General features: G+C 33.7%; 4 protein-coding genes across 5 annotated transcripts; 2 read left to right on the top strand and 2 right to left on the bottom strand.

The window, feature by feature from the left end:
- Positions 1-289: 289 nt before the first annotated feature.
- Positions 290-1,803, bottom strand: LOC118281745 (enoyl-CoA delta isomerase 2). 2 transcript variants are annotated; one of them, XM_050708018.1, is made up of 4 exons: positions 1,767-1,803; positions 1,120-1,526; positions 925-1,014; positions 290-852 (listed from the first exon to the last, which is right to left on the bottom strand). In XM_050708018.1, the coding sequence occupies exons 2-4, from the start codon at positions 1,495-1,497 to the stop codon at positions 586-588; spliced, it is 735 nt and encodes a 244-aa protein (XP_050563975.1). In that variant the 5' UTR covers positions 1,498-1,526; positions 1,767-1,803; the 3' UTR covers positions 290-585. The 2 variants fall into 2 exon arrangements, with proteins under 2 accessions (XP_050563975.1, XP_035458330.2); XM_035602437.2 differs by having other exon boundaries at positions 1,621-1,800.
- Positions 1,804-2,089: 286 nt separating this feature from the next.
- LOC118281744 (glycerol-3-phosphate phosphatase) lies at positions 2,090-5,966 on the top strand. Its single transcript, XM_035602436.2, has 5 exons — positions 2,090-2,368; positions 2,581-2,741; positions 3,698-3,835; positions 3,924-4,267; positions 4,536-5,966. Exons 1-5 carry the CDS (start codon positions 2,173-2,175, stop codon positions 4,702-4,704), a joined length of 1,008 nt encoding a protein of 335 aa, XP_035458329.2. The 5' UTR covers positions 2,090-2,172; the 3' UTR covers positions 4,705-5,966.
- Positions 5,967-6,559: 593 nt separating this feature from the next.
- On the top strand, positions 6,560-15,450 carry LOC118281743 (tubulin polymerization-promoting protein homolog). The gene is made up of 4 exons (XM_035602434.2): positions 6,560-6,728; positions 13,184-13,334; positions 13,468-13,749; positions 14,201-15,450. The coding sequence occupies exons 2-4, from the start codon at positions 13,197-13,199 to the stop codon at positions 14,390-14,392; spliced, it is 612 nt and encodes a 203-aa protein (XP_035458327.1). The 5' UTR covers positions 6,560-6,728; positions 13,184-13,196; the 3' UTR covers positions 14,393-15,450.
- A 76-nt stretch (positions 15,451-15,526) lies between these two features.
- On the bottom strand, positions 15,527-20,438 carry LOC118281742 (type 1 phosphatidylinositol 4,5-bisphosphate 4-phosphatase). Its single transcript, XM_035602433.2, has 4 exons — positions 20,259-20,438; positions 19,884-20,053; positions 19,437-19,646; positions 15,527-18,249 (listed from the first exon to the last, which is right to left on the bottom strand). Exons 1-4 carry the CDS (start codon positions 20,299-20,301, stop codon positions 17,965-17,967), a joined length of 708 nt encoding a protein of 235 aa, XP_035458326.2. The 5' UTR covers positions 20,302-20,438; the 3' UTR covers positions 15,527-17,964.
- Positions 20,439-20,875: the final 437 nt, after the last annotated feature.

The following is a 20,875-nucleotide window of genomic DNA, read 5'->3' as shown; positions in this document are numbered from 1 at the left end:
TAGTATCACCATAGTGTTGACTGCAATTTCGTTTAGTTAAGTAGATATTATTACAGTCTTTATCACTAAACATCGTAAGAAACAAATTGAACGAATGTACTTAAAAAATAATAAAAATAAAAAAGTACCTTTTTATAAAATATTGTGTCAGTTTTACTTATGAATAGACAAAAATAATTTCAGTGCAATAGAAATGAACTAAATTAACATAATCAAGCCCTAAAGATAAGATATAAATTATATTAGATATTTAATTAAAGGTGTAAATAAAAATTAATAAATCATTCAATGAATTAAATACAAATATAATTATATTATATATTTCATAGTTTTTTGTCTGACAGACAGTTAATAAATGCATTGTAATGGAAATCATTATTATTATGACAATACAACATATTGCACAAAAAATACATAAGTACTTTAGTTCTTACAATTATTCAGTACAAAGAATCATATTGAAGTTCACCAACTAATCTCATTGAATCCTTGTTCATAATTATTTACTGTAATACTCATAGTTTGCTTCTGTACCCTTTAGCCCAAATAATATTCAGTTCCTTGTTCATAATTAGTTACTGTAACTCATAGTTTGCTTCTATACCCTCTAGCCCAAATAATATTGAGTTCTTCAATTTCCTTTTCATTGGCTTGTAGCAGTTCTTCCCTGACTGTATCCCTCAACAGCTTCTTAGTGGCTGTTACACTGTACTTTGGGAGCTTTGACACTTCAGCTATTTTATCCCAAACTTTGCTTTGAAGCTCCTCTGGCTTATAAACACAGTTTATAAACCCATACTCTAGTGCTTCACTTGCAGGCATCTTGTAGTTGCAGAGTAACATTTCCATTGCCTGTAATTTTATACAGTAATATCAGTATAAGATCACATGTTTAAATTTATATTATTCTATAGTTTTAGTTACCTTTTTATCTCCTAGAATTCGAGGAAAAGTAAATGTGGAACAACCTTCAGCCACAATTCCCAACTTAGTGAAAGGAGTGTAGAAATATGACTGTAACATAATCAAATAAGTAGTTGAAAATGTGCACAATACAATTTATAACCAGAGGTAAATTGGTCAGTGAGTAGAGTCTTTAGTAAATTAATTTCTACTTACATTTTCAGAAGCAAACACCAAGTCACAAAGTGCTAATGTTGTAGCTGCAATGCCAATAGCCGGCCCGTTTACAATAGCAACCAGTATTTTTGGGAACATTATAAATGCTTTGATGTAATCTTTAAGAACCTTCAAGTGTTTGCCCGTGTCATCATTAGGGTCTGTAGGAGCTGAAAAGTCATTTCCACTGCTATAAAAGTCTCCTGTTCCAGTGAGAACCATTACAGATATAGAGTCATCTGTGGCAGCATCATTCAGTATACTCATTACTCGTCGGTACATCACTCCGTCAATGGCATTCTTCTTCTTAGGTTTGTTATATTGAACAATTTTTATACCGCCTTGACTAGTCTCAATAATCGTCTCTTTGATGTTCATCTTGCACTGTCTCTTTTCCTAATGTGAGTCTAAAGTGCAAAGTACAAATATCAGTTTTTATGATCTGTTAATTTGCGTACAAAGTACACATAATAGTTTTTAAGATTTTTATCAGGTTCTTACCAAGGTTAAATGCTACAATTTTGAATAAATATAAAAGTCTTGCTGATTGTATAGCTTGTTTTTAAATTAATATACTTGAATTATTATTTGGTTTAATTAAGTAACATGTACTTATGTTAAAAAACTAGTAAATTGATAACAATTACCAAGAACAAACATACATAAACACTGATTTTAGCGCTAGTGACTGATAACTACTGTCAAGTGTCAATATTGACATGTGTCAGTTTGATAAGAAGAACCATAGAGAATTAAACATTTCAATCGGTCGAAACTTGGTTGATTTGGCTTTTTATTTTTAGTAAAATCAAAATGAATAATTACGCGCCTCTTATTAGGGAAACAAAATTAGTAAAATATCACATACATTCATAATTTAAGAAACCCTTAGTTAAAATCGCAGTAAATCTTAAAATTGATGATCATGTCTGATTACCATTGCGAATTTGATGTAATTCATAATCAAGCAAACGTCAATGCAATAAGTGATGAAATGATAACGAGGGCTGTCATTTTTGACCTAGCCTAGCCCTCTGTGAGCAAGAAGTTGGAATGATTAGATTTCTAAGCCAAATTCCAAAAATTCACAAGTTTTGTTACAGTAACGTTATAGTGAGTAATCAATTTAGAGGTTTCAGCGCAAGTGGCACTATGTTTAAGTCAGCAGTATTTAATCTTCAAGAAGCTTCTAAAGATCAAGTTCAAGAGTTCCTAAACTCATTTGATACAGTGTTAACAGATTGTGATGGTAAGATAGTTTTTATAATTGTTCAAATTATCTGGCTTGTTAAGTGTGTATTCCCTACTTGGTCTAACAGAGAAGTTCAAAAGGGAAAATGACTGCTATATGGTAGCAATTGAATTACTAATTTTACCAAAATATTACAATAAATTTATTCCACAGGTCTATGTAATAAGCACCTATTACTTTTTTATACTTACCTGCTATTATTTGCTTAGGTGTTTTATGGATTGATAACAATGCCATCTCGGGATCAGCAGATGCAATGAATTACTTCCGGAAATTGGGGAAAAAAATATTTTATGTGACAAACAATTCAACAAAAATTCGTAGTGAGTTTGCAAGTAAAGCAACTCAACTAGGCTTTATTGCAAGTCAGGTAAGATTTCCATTAATTTTTCTCTTAAACTAGTGAATTCTGCATGCATCTTCACCCACTACTCGGCCCCTATACATTGTAGCCTCAATAAATATTATCGAACACAAAAATATTTTTTCAAATCAAATCTCAATAAGTAGTTTCTGAGATTTGTGTGTTCAAGCAAACAGTCTTCAGCTTTATATACTAGTACTTGTATAGAGTATATACTAGTGTAGATTAAAATCCCATGCATGACTTATCAAGTAAATAAACAAATCCTTCCTTTTGTGAGGAGGCATCCTGGTTCTGGAGGATCCAGCAGTGAACTCTCATGGGCTGTTGATGATGATTATGATAATCCCATATTCAATGCAATTTCTACACAAGTGACCAAAAGAAATAATATAATAATATATATTTCATTATAAAATGAAATGTATTCTACATAAAATATATATATTTCTATTTATTAACTAAGCCTTTATTGTCTTAGAAAAGGCTAACAATAGAATGGTGAAGGATGAATTGTAATCAGCTCTCTCAATCTGTGGGATAGATACCTGCTTTGGGCACTTAAATCCTTTATATAAGGACTTGTGTGCCTGTGTCAAAATAATAACATACTTTAAAATTGTTCACACACTGTCCATGAATAAGTTTAATAGCCTAGGAGATGCTATAGACTACACAGCCTTGTCTAATACCCCAATTAATGTTAAACCACTCTATGTAGAGTGTGGATTAAGAATAAATGACACAGTGATTAAATCATTGTTGTACACGGATGACCAGGTACTTGTTACAACTAACAATCACTGTAATGAATGATGCATTTGAAAGGAAAGGTATGAAAGTGAATGTAAACAAGACAAAAATGTTGGTGATATAAAAAATATTTTTATTTTTTAATCAATAATTATAATATAGGATTTTTAAAGGTTTTTTTTTGTATTAAAGTTATAATTTTATTTCAGGAAGAGATACTGTCAACTGCTTACTTGGTGGCTCATTATCTAAAAGGTATAGGATTTACCAAAAAGGTATATTTACTGGGATCAAATGGCATTGGAGAGGAACTGAAAGCTGTAGGTATTAGACATATTGGAGTAGGGGTAAGTTATAAATACTTATATAAAATAGATCTTTGGTTTGTTACTGACAGAATAATTACTGATAAAAAAATATATCTTCTCTTTACAGCCAGACCATGTGAAACCAGATTTCAAATCAATGCAGCCTTCAGAACTGGATCCTGAAGTTGGTGCTGTGGTGGTGGGCTTTGATGAACATGTCAGTTACCCAAAGTTCATGAAGGCTGCCTCTTACCTAGCATCTGAAGAATGTTTGTTCATAGGAACAAATACTGATGAGAGGTTCCCTAAAGGTGGCTCTATTGTTGTACCTGGTACTGGCACATTAGTAAGGGCAGTTGAGACATGTTCAGAGAGAAAAGCCCTTGTTCTTGGGAAGCCTCATAATTATGTGCGGAAGTATCTTGAATCATGCGGCTTAAATCCAGCTAGGACTTTGATGATTGGAGACAGGTAAACTTCACATTTTTTTCACATTTTATGCAAAAACCTATGTAAAAAATTAATGTTATGAAGAAAATAAGTGGTAGTTCTTAATTATTTTTAAAATGACTTTAATTAATTACTTTGAGTGACAGCATAATTTTATGTCATAATGATTATGCATTTGGAGTGCAAATTATAATACTGTTCAAGAGTTGCATACTACATAATACCTAAAAGTATGTCCATGGGAGTAGTGTTTAATAATAGAAACCTCAATATACTTTCGTATTTACAGATGCAACACGGACATAGAACTGGGTGTCCGCTGCGGCTTCCAAACCCTGCTTGTTCTGTCAGGTGTGACTTCACCTAAAGATCTGGAGAAACTCCGCAACGAAAAAACTCCGCCATTACCGGATGTTGTTTTACCGAAATTGGGAGATTTACTTTCCCTTGTATCATAGGAAAATATTAAATAAATAGTAGCTGATTTTATAGTAGAATGTTCAAATCATAGGTCAATTCTAAAGCAAGGGTAGTATTCATAAGCAGTGTACTCACACCATGTATTATTAAGTTACAAATCATACAAAATAGAAAATGCATTAGATAAGTACAACTCTCAACTGGCACAATGTGATGTTAAATATTTAATTTTATTTATTTTAACATAATATGTTGATATCAGCTTTCTTACTGTGTTTTATCTGACTGTGATTATTTTTTATAAATTGTCCTAGGTATATTTTAAGGCAAGCAATATTATTAGACCCACCTAACCAAACTTACAATTTTGTTCCTTCATGTTACATTACATTAATAATATGTCTTTCCCTAACAAATCACTGTTGAATGTAGCCTTTAGCACCTTAGATCTTATAACCTAGAAATGACAAAGGAACTTGTAATTCTCTATTATTTTATACTACTTACGTTTTTGAGCATAGTTCTCAAACACACTATAATCACTTAGTTTTCATTGTACAAAATAAAATACTATAACGATAATAGTCTTCCGGTTCGATGAATGTTTATATTCATATATATTAAAGTACCCATATGTATCGGCATACAACTTTAAGGTAAATTTAGCCTGAAGTTGAAAACTAATTAGTTTAAGCGCAATTTTAGTTATATACTCGTGAAATATCATTTATCTTTGACTTATTGCCGTGATTCATTTCAAATACTGGACTAAATGTCTATGTATAACTGCCTACAGCTTTGTACCTATGCATATTGTTGTGAGATATAATCAATAGAACTAAAAAATATTATACTTACCTAATTTGGTAAAAGAATGTCAAATAAGCATTTCTTAACTTCAATTGGGTACCTACATTGTTACAATTACGAGTTACTTGTTAATAAGACTAGGTAATTAACCTTAAAATCACTTCAATATTATTTTTTATCTTAAATATTTGTGACCCGCATTTTATATAATTTGAATCCTATGTATTATCATTATTTTTGTCGTATCCCCAACCCAATATTGTGAAACATTCATATTGAATAAGTGTTAAGGACATTACGTAACAATAAATAATATAAGGGGACTATAATATTGTTATTTTACTAATAAGTACTTTGTTACTATATTTTAAAACTGCTTTGTTGGCTCGTCACTGTATGTGTTCATTTGTATACAGAAAAATGAAATAATATTTTATTACAGTTGTGGAATATATAATGTTGCTTTTAATAAAATATTTACATCGTTAAAGATATTTTTATTTAGCTTACCTTTGTTATGGAAAGGGGTGAGTATACATACTTACTTAGTTCTGGGTAAGGGACTATTTTTTTATTGACAGGAAAATTTATCGTACTTATAAACGTATAAATAAATCATTGAAATATAAATAGAATACCATGGAGGTAAAATTAATTAAGCACCTATGTTATGTAGACTCTATTATTAGATTACAGCTACACCTACAGTAAACGGGAATTACTCCGTGATTATTGTATATTGGTTATATAATATAATGGATAGGTATAAAATTAAATTTAGTAATCCCATATCTTCAAAAAGTCGCAACGCACTTGTATCTCCCCTGGTGTTGCGGGTATCCATACAGGTGGGCGGCACCGATTGCTTACCCTGTCTGTCCCAGATGATCCGTCTATTTGTTTGCGTTCGTTAAGTACCTACCTATGCTGTAAATAACTACATGGGGACTATCATATTATAAGGGTTAGATACATAATTCGTTTCCTATACGGGGCGTATTTTGCCCAAAATGCGGACTTGGTTAGGCAGCATACGCGATCGGAAGCTTGGAACATTTTCCGGCGCATGCGTAGTATTGTATCGCAATCGCAATTCGCCGCGCATCTCTGGGCTTGTCAACATTAGGTCCCCTCTGTTTCGCGCCAGTATCGTTGCAGCCGCGATAGATACGCGCCGCTAGGAATAGCGCTCGCTCCGCACTCGCTAGTTAATGTGATCTCATTTATTTTACTCATATCCCGAAATATTGATGTGAGTTATATTTATTTTTATACCTTAGATCTTAGGAAACTACACTTTGAAAATATTTAGTGCTTATGATGTGTGAACAATCCGTCTGCAAAGATTTCCTCTTCGAAATCACGCAAATCCAAAAAGCCGTGCTAATTTTATGATCCCTTTATATTGATGCCTTTAATTTACTTACCATTTTATTAAGGCTTGTTTACGAATTTACCTTTTTAATTAGCTTTGTGTGACTTAAAGTTCTTATAGCTTTAGAGGAACGAGAGTCCAACTCGTCCCATTTGTTTTAGGAAAACAAAGAAAGCGTTACATTAGGGGTGACATTTCGGAATATGTTGAGGGATTGTCTCTCGTCTTCCCCTTCCTCGTCTAGCCAGCTACTGATTTAGAATCTCTTTTATTTATTGAGTTTATTCAGCGACGTAGGTGTTTGATTCAACAATCTTGCACAATTTTCTCCATAGGCTTCTATATTTAGATTGATCGCGGAAATGTGTTCGTCTATCCATCAATCAGAACTAAAATATTTCCATTGCTCTTGCATCACGACCATAAATATTTGACTGTATTTAATACAACTCTGATAACTGTAATAAGTGATTAGACACTGAAGTTTCCTGACGATAAACACTTTATCTGAAGTATCGACGCACTCAAAATAATTCATCGCCGTGCAATTATGGTGATAAGAGACAACAGTTACGGTAGTTGGTACAACCTTCGACAAATTAAACAACGTTACTGGTTTGGTAATCACTAAATAAGCTAGGTACTTACATACCTTAGTGCTTACGTAGTTCCGGAAAATAACACCCACGATAGATTACATATCGTACCCTTACTATCAATTGGGATTAAGTTACGTTAGCTAAATGTAGAGTTAACGTAACGTTAATACCAAACTGGTACCTATAGATACTCAAATGGCCGTTTGCCGATTCACTTCAAGGCATCTAAGTAGTTACCTGGTTGCAAACAATTGCTTTAATTTTTGTTTTGATTAAAGTAGGTACCTACCTAGGTAATAAATAGTCATGTTTATATCAGTGATAAGATAATATCTAAATTTGTAATTGAAGAAAGATAAGTAGCTACTTACCTGTACTTAATAATATCAACTTTTAGCAATAGTTTGGGTTTAGTAGTCCCATGTTATTCCATCTAACTAGTGCATGGATACCTACTAAAATAAATACCTATTATCTAGGTATGTCTTTCTATGTTAAACAGTTTCTAAATGCAAATGTCTCGGTCCGAAGTGTACCTACACTCCGAGTCTCCAAACACAGAGACTGGATATATTGCTGACTTTACAACGAAGCCAAGCCGTTGTTAAAAGCCTGTTTGAAGTTTATGTTAAGAGATGATATCATCTACCAATACCAAGTTGTGGTAGGAAATGCGCATAAATATTTATTTAGGTAGATGCTATTTGCCTATATTTATAGCTTTTTGTGGACGTCAAGTTTTTATTAAAATTGCTCGTAGGTACATTGTAGAACTTCATTAAATTGCGGACTATATGCATGGCATATAAGTATGTATTATACAAGTATTGTTGTGTTAACACATTTCACTACCGCCAATATACATATTTTACATCATATATACCTACCGATATCGAGCTGTAAATCGCCAAAAACTTACGAAAATTCAAATTTCGCGGTCTACCCAGAACATTCACCTTAAAAACAGTTTACATTGCTTGTCTTAAACATCGTGTTGTTAGTTTGGTTTTCAGGGTACTTACCTAAGTGAGCTAACAATGAGCGCCAACACTTATGCATCACAGTGTCTATGTATTCTTAACAACAGATTCATATGACATAGCTATATTATGTTCACGTAGCTCTACTTATTTAGCATGTTCAGTTTATGGAAACAATGGCTGGCGAGAGACGTTTAGAGTCTATTGTGATAATGTCTTAGTAATTTAACAGCTCGTATTTTACTGATCAGTGATTAACGCTAGACTGCTACTTACGTAGTACCGCGGTAAATATTTACTATCTAGGTTTCTTCAAATTTACAACAATATTATTTTGCGATAAACTAGAAAGCAAGTTTCTAAGTACAATCTACATAATTCGAGTTAAGTGTTTCGGTCTAAAGGTTCTAGGTTCGTTCTAAATTCTATACCTAGGTACCTATCTATTGGAATATTTGGAATAGACAGACAGTCATCATTACTGAAATGTTTTAATCTCAATATCAGTGGCAAATAGGACTGAAAAAGAAGAAGAATCATCACGTTGAAGTAGGTGTAGGTAGCCTAATATTTAAGTACCTACACCTACTTAAATACCTAGGTACCTACCTGCCTGATAAGGCTAGGTGTTTTATTATTATAGTTGTACCCTTCCTATATACATATAAGTAAAATAATGGTGGCGCCATCATGAAACCATTAAACAAGTAGATATTGTTGGCCGCAGGGAAAGTTTATGCAGAACATTTAGCTATGAACTCCTATATAGAAACTTGCAAGGCCGTTCACATTCTGTCTAGTTTTTCGCACGCTACCTCACTTTCCCGATTTCCCTCCATTTGTAGCTAATGTTGAGGTACCTACATACTTATTTCACTATAAAGTTGTCGAACTATGCGCTCAACAAGTTAACTGCATACTTTGGTCTTAGGTGCTACCTACCTAGGCAATTTCATATTTATAGCTACGGTGAAATTGTTGTTAGCTGTATTTATTTTACAACCAACTTAATAAGGAAAAATAAGGTATGCGTGTTTCCAAAACAAACCATGAAATCAATATTTACAAGCTTTTGGAGCTTTAAAAATTCTCTACGTTTTAATGGTGGTTGGAAAAGGGGCGGTTTAATTTAACTGTCAGATTTACCGCACCCCAATTGAAATTTGGGAAGGTCACGTGAAGTTACTGAAACCCCTCGTCTTTTAATAATGACTCAGCGATCACGTTTTTGCAATTAAAATTGCCTTTTTTGTACCTAACAAAATAAAACCTTGGAAGCAACAAACTAGGTAGGTACAATAGTTACGTACTGCCTAGATGTTAGCATAGGTACTATAAGTATATCTATAGGCCTTACCTACCTAAGATTATTTTTCTCAAATTTGATACTTAAACCACCAAACTTATATTAACTGCATAGCTGGCCTTGCCTGTTGCCACCCGTCGATTCACCGCATGTCTCAGATATTAGGAACTGTTTAATCAAGAGAAACCTTGTAGTATCAGTACCAATAACATTAACGGAGTAAACATTTAATAACCTGATACACAATTACGTAATAAAAAGTTCATGGCTAAAAGCTAGAGTCAATGTAGCTGCGTTAAGGTGTGGTTATTATTAGTGACAGGTTTTAAATTAGGTGACGTGAACTCGTTCCTCAACAACGCATGTATCCTATAGATAGGTAGCCATATCCCTACGTATAACAAATGCCCAACCCCAAATTATTGCAGAGTCCCCCGAATGAGTGACGCCATTTTTTCTTCTATGATTTTGTCCTTTATCATGTCTACTTAGACTCTTCTAGGCCTGGATCTAAATTAACTAGGTAGGTACTTACGTATCTACCATCCATCTAAATGTATTCTCCACCTACATAATTATGCAAGTTGAGACTGAAGTTCGTCTATCATCTTAATTGTGATGATTGCTCATACGAAATTTAATTAACATTGTTACACCAGGAAATCTACAAAATCTCATGGTTAAATATTGCGTTATAACTTAACTACTAGACCATCGGTCACCTAAAACATGACATCACCCTCGAGTAAACATAGCTTCATCATGAAGTGCGACTCATTAGACACACAAGTCACGTTTGCAGATGAACGTAGCGCAATGAGTTGCCTTCTTATTGTGCCATTTCTGAACGAAACATAATTATGTTAAGGACGTTTTGAACGATATCGACAGTCAATCTCATAGTCCTATTTTTATTTCAACCTATGACATGAGAATAGTCAAGTTTCTAAACGTGTTTCCACAATTTTCCAACGTGTTTTCTGATGTGGTTTAGTCACGCAAGGAAAGGCCCTTAGAGTCCATAGAAAACCGATTCTATATTTGCGTATACGTATTTGGGAGGGGAAAGTTAAATAATGTTGGATACGTATACTTATATTTTTATAAGAATGAGTCATCGCTGCAGGGAATGCTATGGGGATGACGTCACGTTCGGTCACTAGGACACATTACTATTTTGTTTGGGAAGGTACCTACTTACAAGTTACGTCATTAATTGTTACCTCCGGTTATGTTAATTTTCCTTATTTCGTTTTATTGTTTTTGTGGAGCAAAAATAACAATGACGATCCGCTATGAATGTCGCTAATAGCACATCGTGAAAGATTTTTTTTTATATTTGGTTGGTCGACGTTTGGCCAGTATTTCGCTTGGTGGTAAAAATAAACTTAAATATTTAGGTATACCTATTTACATTAGTTTTTATCCTTGGCCTTGATTAGATTAGATCATATGATACAAATGTAGATATTTTTATCAACACATAATCAAACGATTACGGTAAAATACATTACAATTTCCGAGATAATTGTATGCAGTTGCAGTTTTAAAAGCCACTGCTCTATTTAGTGCATGAATAGGACGGTGAAGCGGTAGGTACTATGAGCTCAGTGTAAACAGACCGGCGCACATGAAGCTGAGAGCTACGACCGGAATTGTATAAAATATGGGTTAAAGCAAGAAGTAGGTCGGAGAGGTGCCACCATGCCGTTGAACTCCATTGTATGTATGGGCGGTATACCTACCGATCTATAAAGGAGATGCGTATGCACTATGTTTTAAAGTAACCACCAGGTAATAATGCAATATTCCTTTAGTTACGTAGGTTAGGTAGGTATTCAAATAGATTGCTTTGCAAATATTCTTCATTAGTTAAATTTGTCGCCATAACATTAAAATATTACTTTCAGAAATAGACAACTCTTGTCCTTGTTAGGTGTACAAATGCGCACTGCGACTTTTCAACATTTCAATAAATTCAACAAAGGTATTCAACAATTCATTATAACTTTACCCGTCAAGGGCATTCTTTTATGTCTACCTATTCTACTATTTTCTGAACCCTTGAAGCATCAAAGTTGCTAGACTATTAATATTAGTCACAATAATTAGATATCAAAACATGCTGAAGGTTTAATATGTTTTGGTAAAAACTTGAAAGGTTATATTTTATATAGGTAGATACTTTTTGTGGAATAAAAACTTTACCCATACCTAGCTTGCTCGTCTGTTTACCATCAAAACGTAATTACTAGTCATAAATCATCACGGTATTAATTACGATCGATTCTCATAGGTCACAGGATCTATCTTTATTCACTTTAAATGATTCATCAACTCCTGGAACGAACGTGCAATATTTTATGATGAACCTTGATCTCTACTATTTGTAGGTCAGATCATTTAGTCTAGATATAATATGCGAGGGCACCCACAGCGACAAATCAGCGGAGGTGTAATAGCATATTGTTCCTCTTGAGCCCCCACGAGCTTGTCAAGCTTTGATTAATACATTCATGTTTATATCCACATTGTCTTCAGGATTAGACTGGCCATCAAGGCCAAAGTCCCAAATCGAGCATTAAGTCATTTCCTTATTTGAATAAAACGGCTAGGTAATATACTTTTATTTGTATTACCTACCATCCTGAAGAGACGTAGGAGGCAACCAGTTTAAAAGCACTTACATACATAATGCAAGTTTGGAATCTCAGCTGATGTTTACAACAAGTTGCCGGCAAATCGTTTCGTCCACAAGGTCAGTGATGTAATTGCCGCATTTAGCACTCGAACGTGTGCCACTACGAGTCGCGTTATCCTACGATATGCTGCGATAGGAGTCAGCTGTACGTTTCATGTTTTTATATGACATCATCCCCATTTTTACTCAACTGGAATAAATTTTAATTAGGCAACGATTAATGTTCATTTTATGCTTAATTATTCTGACTTGCGTAGGCAAGTAGAATAGCAAACATTTAGAAAACTACTTCTTTTTGTCTACGCAGGTAATGTAGGTCTGTCTAAGTACCTAATTACTTAGGAGATCTACATATACTCAGTACTGACATTTCTAGTCTAGTTGGTTTGGTCGTACGTCGGGGTGGTTTTTTGTCAGTTAAGAGTCTGACAGTCTCTTTTGTCCACCCGGGCGAGGAGGCTCCATCAGGATTTTTAACCTTAAAACAACAACAACAAAACGTTACAAACCGTCGGTATAAAGATACCTCACATTGAAATACTTAAATGCTTCTGGGCGTGATGTTTGGAAATATATTTAATGTAAAAAAAAAATTTGGTATAAATAAAATATTGTACATTACCTAGCTATCCAAGTACATATATGCACAAGATTATAGAGGCGATAAAGAAAATTTGAGGAATGCAGAAAACCGAGCAACCCTTTAATCATCATCGATAGTCCAAAATTATTATTTGTGATTTCAGTAAATAATCAAAGATGTCTGAGGACGCGAGTGTAGACGCTGCGGTCGAGCAGGTGACTCAAGAAGTGAAGGACGTCAAGCTGGAGAACGGGTCCGCTCCTGGTGCACTCAACGGAACGGCCAACAAAGCTGAGGGGGCCATCTCTCTAAAGGTACTTTATCGAAATATCCTTCCAAACAAATAGGTACCAAAGTCTGGATTGTTTTAATAATGTATATAGTTTTCTCCTCTCTAGTTCTTAATATATGGTACCTCCTTATTTAATAATAACATTATTTTCTCAGGATGCCTTCAAAGCTTTTTCTAAATTTGGGGATCCGAAATCGGATGGTAAAACAATAACATTGTCACAAAGCGACAAATGGATGAAGCAAGCAAAGGTAATTGATGGAAAGAAAATCACTACGACTGACACCGCAATTCACTTCAAAAAACTAAAGACCCTGAAGCTTGGCATTGATGACTATCAGAAATTTCTGGAAGATCTCGCTAAAAGTAAAAAGGTAGAGCTGGAGGAGATCAAGAAGAAGCTCACGAGCTGTGGGCAGCCAGGCGTCTCCTCACACGTGAGTACTTCACATAATACTTAATATTATCTGAAATAGTTGAAACACTTAACCAACTAGGTACCTACATAGATACCAACACTCATTGTCATCATAACTTTAAAAACCTTGAATTTTATCGACACAACGTAACTCTAGCGTCTTTGTGTAGACGTGCTGTTTAAGATTTCCATTTACTGTACTAATGATTTTCCTTTACGTCATACGGAACAGGCAATAAGAAACGATAATATGTTTTGTATATTATATATGTACATACCTATAATAAAATATTAGGCACTTTTATTTTTACGACACGGAAGGATGGCGTGGTTGAGGTCCTATACTCATATATCGACTAAAAATAATATACTAATACATAGGAAAAGTAATGCATTAATTTCAATGGCATCTTAAAAAATTGAAGTAAACTTACTTTGTACTTGTTTCATTTGCAATCTTGATATTCTAGGTGACCAAGTCGCCAGCGGCCGCGGCAGCAGTGGACCGGCTGACAGACACCAGCAAGTACACGGGCTCCCACAAACAGAGGTTCGACGAGACCGGTAAAGGCAAGGGCATCGCTGGTAGGAAGGACCTGGTCGATGCCTCAGGGTACGTGTCTGGCTACCAGCACAAGGACACGTACAACAAGTCCCATTAACCGGCTTCTTGCACACGGCATACAGTAACGTTTAAATAAAACCCGGGAGCCTGAATCCTCAACATTTTACGGTAATTACTGATTACTTCTTTTGGATCACAAGAGTTGCTGAACACAATAGAGCATGAAACATGTATTAATTACTCGTTTAAGACTGTACGATTTTTTATTATAAAATGTATCAACTTTTACTATGGGACCAACTCCGATATCAAAAACAAAAATAAAACTCCATACACTTTGATCCATCAACATCCAGCTTCAATTTGTATGGAGTGGATAAATATTAATACGGAATTGGTTCAATAATTTAAGTTATGTATATCTTCATATTTTCAGTCTTCCTCCTTAGGACATTACTGTGAAAGCATTAATAATAAAATCGCTGCCCTGTTAATTCAATAATTAAAGTCGATCTCTAAGAAAACCACACGAAAGCTTCTCTTTGCAATGATTACGATATTGTACATTTTTTTAAGTACATGGTACTAGACTAATGCATTTAACAATGTAATGCTTTGTATGTTGTGCGAAAGACATTCCTTCCCTAGAAAGTAAACGTGTATTAGAGTAAGTGGGGGCGTTTTCTGACTATATTGTCTTATCTGTACGTCTAGTCGTGTGTAGAGTTACATTCTTTACAAAATATTAAAGTTTCAATGTATTTTTAAAATTGAAATGGTCATTAAATGATAGTATTTTTTGTATCGAACCTCTTGTAATTCCTAAAACGAAAAAGTACTAAAATATATTGTAATAATTAATAGTACAAAACATCTGTTCTTCAAGACGTTATTCAAATGTACAAAGTACGTATACCAAGCTACGTAGCATGTATGTAAGGTAACGTTCAATATAAACGTTTCCTTTTACCACTTTTTAAAAGAATATTAATGTGTCATATAAAGTAAGCGCACGGTTATTTATAAGTTCTTAGATTTGTATTGGTTCTCAATATTAATATTGGTAAATACGCCTACTTTAATATACCTACCTACTGTAATTTATCAATTTAAATTTATTTTGTTAACATTATTAATAAAATACATACATTATTCCATAGTGGTTTCCTTTAAGTATTCCTGACCTCTGCCTCTGTCATTATGGTGTGTAGCACGATAAAGGAAGACCAAATGAGATGTCGATTGGTACAATTTATTTGACTTATAACTACAAATACATGTGTAAAGCACTAACATTTCATGAAATAATTAATAATCAATTATATATGGTATTAATATATGGTGGTACTATTAATTTTATTTACTGAAAAGCAAATAATCTAGGACTTAATTCACGTAATGTTCCATTATTATAGTTAGTCTATACAATATATTATTAATAATAACACAAACATTGACTGCTAGCCCACACTACCTTCCATATAATATACGTTTAAATAAAATATTATAACAAAACAAAGAATAGAATGCAAAAGTTTAAACAATAGGTACAGATACTTGTGCACGTCATATAGTCTATTACACTTTGTAAACGATTACCCGACTTTCCTGTTCATCGCGTTGAATTAACGTTATAGTTTATTAATTTACCCAAAAATATAAACACGTTACCACACACATATCACCATTCAATTCAAGCAATATACAAGCGTAGCTAACTTGTTAAGTTGGTATCTAAATTTTTTGCCCTTAAATTCACGAACTTGTCAAACGAGTAAGCAAAACAGTAGGTACAATAATTGTTGATGTATTCCGTACTGCCCAGTATTAGCCACGCCTGATGAATCAATACAAGATCGTAGTTTTTTAATTTGATTGTGTGGTGAAGGTGGTTATATTATTGTAACATCTTGAAATAAGAACAAAGAATAGAATAGTCGTTGTAATCACTTACGCTACAATCTTTATTTACTTTCATTTCCATTTGAAGCACACTTTATCAGTGCCGGATTAAGCCATTGGCGCGCGTCGCAAATGTGAACATAGGCCCCTTGAGTTACATTGCCTATTGAAATTTAGGATGTTAATAATCCAGAACGTCTACGAAAATCTTTTCGTGAAGTTCTTGAACAATGTCCTTTTCATGATACTTTGTAGATTTGTACACAGTAGCAGCGTTAGGGTAGGGCGAGCCTGCCGGGCGGCACCGAGCTGCCCGCAGCCTCCTGCTACATGGCTAATCCGGCACTGTACATCATGTATAAACAAGAGGAGTGCTGTAGCAAATGTAAGGCTTTTAATCCCGCCACTCATACAATTCAGCACCAATTTTTGAAGATTGTTAATTTTTTTTATTATTTTGCCTTTACTGACCCCAATATGTTCGTGCTTCTTGTCTTTGGAATGAGATCGTAGAGATCCACGAACTACTCAGGTAGATTTAGGCTTGTGTCATCATAAATGAATGACAGTAAGGAATAATGAATGAGTGACGACAATACATACTCGATATCTATTTAGTATTTAGAATTATTAATTTATATATTAATGAAGTCAGTCTACAATATTATAAGGTAGGCAACAGTATAATATTTATTCAGTTTATATGACACACTTTTAACGTCGTACAAAGAGCCTTGAGTCATTAACGATTCTAAATCTTTTCTCATTTATATGAGTACATATGGAAATATCGTAAACGAGTTTATTTGACTCATGACCTTTACGTTAGGTACACCATTTACTTGCATTTAATTTTATACAAAGACAATAATTTAGTGTAAAGTTAGAGAATATTTTAACTTATTATTGTGACAAATTAACTACAGACCCAAGTCTTGAACTATGTTACATAAACAGTCAAGGCGTTACCTGCAGTATTTCAGCTATATTGTGATTGATTACCTATTAGAACATGTAAATACTGACATATTTGTAAAGTCTATTATAAGTCGAATGTTTTAGAATAAATACAATATTTACAATTTGCTACATGTATGTGAATTGTTAGCTGAAAATTGCGATCATATCAATTATAAAAAATCTGCAAAATAATATACCTAGAAGGCGAATTATTATCACCCTGTATAAATAATACCCTTTATAAATTTTGAATATAAACTAAATAAAAATTAGTATAATCTCATGACTGTGGATATTTAAAATGATTGCCATACATTGAAGAGCAATGTTACAGACAATAGTCAAAAGAACTGCTCATACCTGTCAGGTCTGAAACAATGAACTTTGAGATTCCATAGCATATAACGTTCATTTATTGCAGCAATATCACCCAAGTATTTGGGAAGTAATGAGGAAGAGTTGACATAGAATCCCAGATACAACACTGTTTGTCAAATATGTCCCTGATAAGATTAAATGATATATGTATATACAAAGACATTGTCCACTGTTACAAGAATAGAGCATAACCTACCTATACTTTATTCGATTTCATTATACAATTTTCAAGATTATTTTAGGTACATTTAACATAATATCAACATTAGCAAATCATCAATTAGAACAAACTCTGCTCTAAATTGAGATGTTTTAAATATACTTGGCATACCAAGCTCTTATAACAATGCTATATGGAATTGAGAATTTTCTATATTATATACTTTCTAGTCATACAAATTTTATCACAAAGTAAAGTGACTTGGCGACTTACATAGGGCCTTCAATAGTACTCACTTTCATAGCAAAGTAGTAGACAGCTCGACTGCCCAGGATTAGAGCAAGGAGGAAGCCGCCAACATAAGCCACATATATGCCGCCTCCGTGGCTCTTAGCAGCAGAGAGCGTGCCCAGCGTGACGCCGAGAGCGATAGCGAGAAATACCAGCGACAGCACCGCGAATATGGCTCCACGCTTGCGAGCCACGCGCGCGCCCACCGACGACACCTTGCGGCAGTGAGGACATCGCACGGGAGCGTCTTTCAGCAGTTGGTACTGGAAAAACCAGATCCCACAATTCAATAAACATTTATTAAAACTTTATCTTAAGTCAATGACCTATGTTGCACTCAAAGTAAAAAGACCTTTATGTCTAGTTAATAATATATGTCATACAGATAACATAATATTATCAAACTAGGAACATAACAAATTCAGAATAATGAGTGAAAAACAGCTTACATGTAAATATAATTAAAAATGTAGGTACAGTAGGAACTTTTTTGGTATGTTAGGGATGTTGGTTTTATATTTCTAAACCAATTTTGTGATGCCATATAAGTGCTAAGGACATTAAGTTCCTGCCACATGTGGTTAAAAATGGATCAATTACTGAATTAATTCGTTTTTAAGCAGATGCAGTCAAGTGGATATTTGGTTTACCTACAAAATAACAATTTCAAAACTATAACATGGCATATCATTTAAAGAAATCAAATCAAGCTAGACAAAAGTGTGATAAATTAAAGAAAGGAATCTTGCCTTTTAACATAGATAAATTAAAGATATAATCATTTTATATTGTTTACAAACAAGATCATACTTTAAATATTTGAAAACGAACTCATTAATTTATTATTTACTTGTACAATAACAAAAGATGTTTATTAATTAATGAGAATAAAATGAAATTTACAACTGTGTCTTGTAAACAGATAAGCTAATGATGGTACTGTATAGTAACGACAATATTCAGTCACTATTATGTCTCTTCAAATTTTGTTTAACTAATAAACGGTTATGGATTGTTCTAGATATTGACGATATATGATGATAACTAGTGTTGATAAGATTATATACATTATTCATGTGTAATAACTTGTATTTTTGTATCTAAAACACCTTCTTTTTTTCACAATATTCCAACTGTTTTTGTAGGGTAGTCCGCAATATGGTTTTTGTTAAAATACAATACGTTATCAAACAATATTCTTGATTGAAGGTCAAATTTTTCTATTTGAATTTAATTAGAACATTACAGTTGTAACTAACAATAGCAGCAACATAATATTGATTTATATTATTTACTATCTAGACACATAACAACAAGCAAGGTCTGATAGAGGTTACTTGCAGTTGATACATAATGTATTATCCTTACAAAACTGTTACCATACAGAGAGTGCAAATATTTTTCTTGTCACCATTATCACCATAAATAAGTAATTACTCAAAATATTTACCAGAAACGTATCTTGACAGTGAGCACAGATAACCCTGCACATTCCTGGCAAGGTAGCGACAGGAGGAGTCACAGGAGATGGTGCCAAGTTGATGATCCTCTTGCAGTCGGCACGGGGGCATGCAATGCGCTGTGACGATGACTTGCAAATTAACAAGCAGTTGCAAGGACAGCGCACATATTTCTTGCCTGGTGGAGCATTCCTAATAGGCTGAAATCCAAACAAATCATTAAACCGAAGTACCTATTACCAAGATAAAAAAACAGTACATTCTTTCTGTGTTATGAGTCAGTGAACTGATTAGCAACAAAAACAAATTAAAGCTGATACAAGGTAGAAAGTAGTATAGATATGATCAATTTAAACTGATGATAAACTAATTTTAAGGTAAAATACATCACTGGAAAGTAACAAAGTTCAGGTATATGTAACTATTACTATACATACCGTGGCTTCATTGCATTCTGAACATTTGACAACATGCTGCTCTCTCTTCCCTGATATGTCGATCATAGCCTGGCACACGCGACATGTTACCATCGGCATTCCCGCTTGTTGGTACGGCGGAGGAAGCTCGTCAGGTCCAATTGGAGATATTGTGCTGACATTTACCTCCTCTGTCATATAAAAACATTACATTTGCGTGTTAGGTACACGTAACCAATCATGTAATAACTGGAAATTCTGTTGCACAACCCAAACATTTCAATGGACTGCGTAGCGGCTGCTCGAACCATCTCATTTCATTGTTTAGCAACAAAAATCACAAAAGTAATAGTTGAATCATCAGCTGTCAAACAATAAAAGCAATTAAATACTTACCATCTCTAAGTAATGGTTTAGTTTCACTTTGTCCGTCCCCCATTATATAAAAATATGTTTTTTATAATGTAGTATGCAAATTTCCAATAATTAAATCACAATTTTTGACGAAAATATGTACTCGCACTGCAATCCTACGAAACTTGATTTTACTTTTTTTTTCACTTTTCCGAACTTGGATATTTGGATTTAAGGCGAGAACAATTATGTACAAAACATGATGACCATATTCACAGTTGGTAGAATCGAACGTTCGAACATTATGTGAACTGTTTTATTATAAGTAATATTTTAATCGTTATTGTTATTTATCAAAACTATATATAATCCCAAAAAAAATAATAATATAAGTTGTGGTTGCTTAACTGCTTATTTAAATTAATTAATTAAAACTTCTGATTCTTAAAATCTCGTAGATTACGTGCAAGATTTTTTGTGGCTGTATATATAAGGTGTAGCCTCCATACTGTAGCTGTGACAATCTTTATCCTTGTGTTTGCAAATGGCAAGATTAAAATGGGTGCATTTTTTATGAAGGACATTGAAACATAAAATGGTAACTAAATATTAATGTCGTGTAGAGATGCAGTTGTATTCTAGTGTTATCTATTTGTCTT

This window comes from Spodoptera frugiperda, chromosome 4, assembly GCF_023101765.2.
Source record: "Spodoptera frugiperda isolate SF20-4 chromosome 4, AGI-APGP_CSIRO_Sfru_2.0, whole genome shotgun sequence".
Taxonomy (NCBI): domain Eukaryota; kingdom Metazoa; phylum Arthropoda; class Insecta; order Lepidoptera; family Noctuidae; genus Spodoptera; species Spodoptera frugiperda.
The sequence above is the reverse complement of the archived record's forward strand: the minus strand, read 5'-3'. Positions and strand labels throughout refer to the sequence as shown.

Excerpts from the sequence above, each read along its gene's own strand:
- LOC118281745 (XM_050708018.1), bottom strand. The coding sequence starts at position 1,497 with ATGAACATCAAAGAGACGATTATTGAGACTAGTCAAGGCGGTATAAAA. Across the intron at positions 1,015-1,119 it reads TGGTGTTTGCTTCTGAAAAT|TCATATTTCTACACTCCTTT; the intron begins GTAAGTAGAAAT and ends ATTATGTTACAG. Across the intron at positions 853-924 it reads GAATTCTAGGAGATAAAAAG|GCAATGGAAATGTTACTCTG; the intron begins GTAACTAAAACT and ends ATAAAATTACAG.
- LOC118281744 (XM_035602436.2), top strand. The coding sequence starts at position 2,173 with ATGATTAGATTTCTAAGCCAAATTCCAAAAATTCACAAGTTTTGTTAC. Across the intron at positions 2,369-2,580 it reads AGTGTTAACAGATTGTGATG|GTGTTTTATGGATTGATAAC; the intron begins GTAAGATAGTTT and ends TTATTTGCTTAG. Across the intron at positions 2,742-3,697 it reads TAGGCTTTATTGCAAGTCAG|GAAGAGATACTGTCAACTGC; the intron begins GTAAGATTTCCA and ends ATTTTATTTCAG.
- LOC118281743 (XM_035602434.2), top strand. The coding sequence starts at position 13,197 with ATGTCTGAGGACGCGAGTGTAGACGCTGCGGTCGAGCAGGTGACTCAA. Across the intron at positions 13,335-13,467 it reads AGGGGGCCATCTCTCTAAAG|GATGCCTTCAAAGCTTTTTC; the intron begins GTACTTTATCGA and ends TTATTTTCTCAG. Across the intron at positions 13,750-14,200 it reads AGCCAGGCGTCTCCTCACAC|GTGACCAAGTCGCCAGCGGC; the intron begins GTGAGTACTTCA and ends TTGATATTCTAG.
- LOC118281742 (XM_035602433.2), bottom strand. The coding sequence starts at position 20,301 with ATGGGGGACGGACAAAGTGAAACTAAACCATTACTTAGAGATG. Across the intron at positions 20,054-20,258 it reads TAAACCATTACTTAGAGATG|AGGAGGTAAATGTCAGCACA; the intron begins GTAAGTATTTAA and ends TTTATATGACAG. Across the intron at positions 18,250-19,436 it reads ACTGTCAAGATACGTTTCTG|TACCAACTGCTGAAAGACGC; the intron begins GTAAATATTTTG and ends TGGTTTTTCCAG.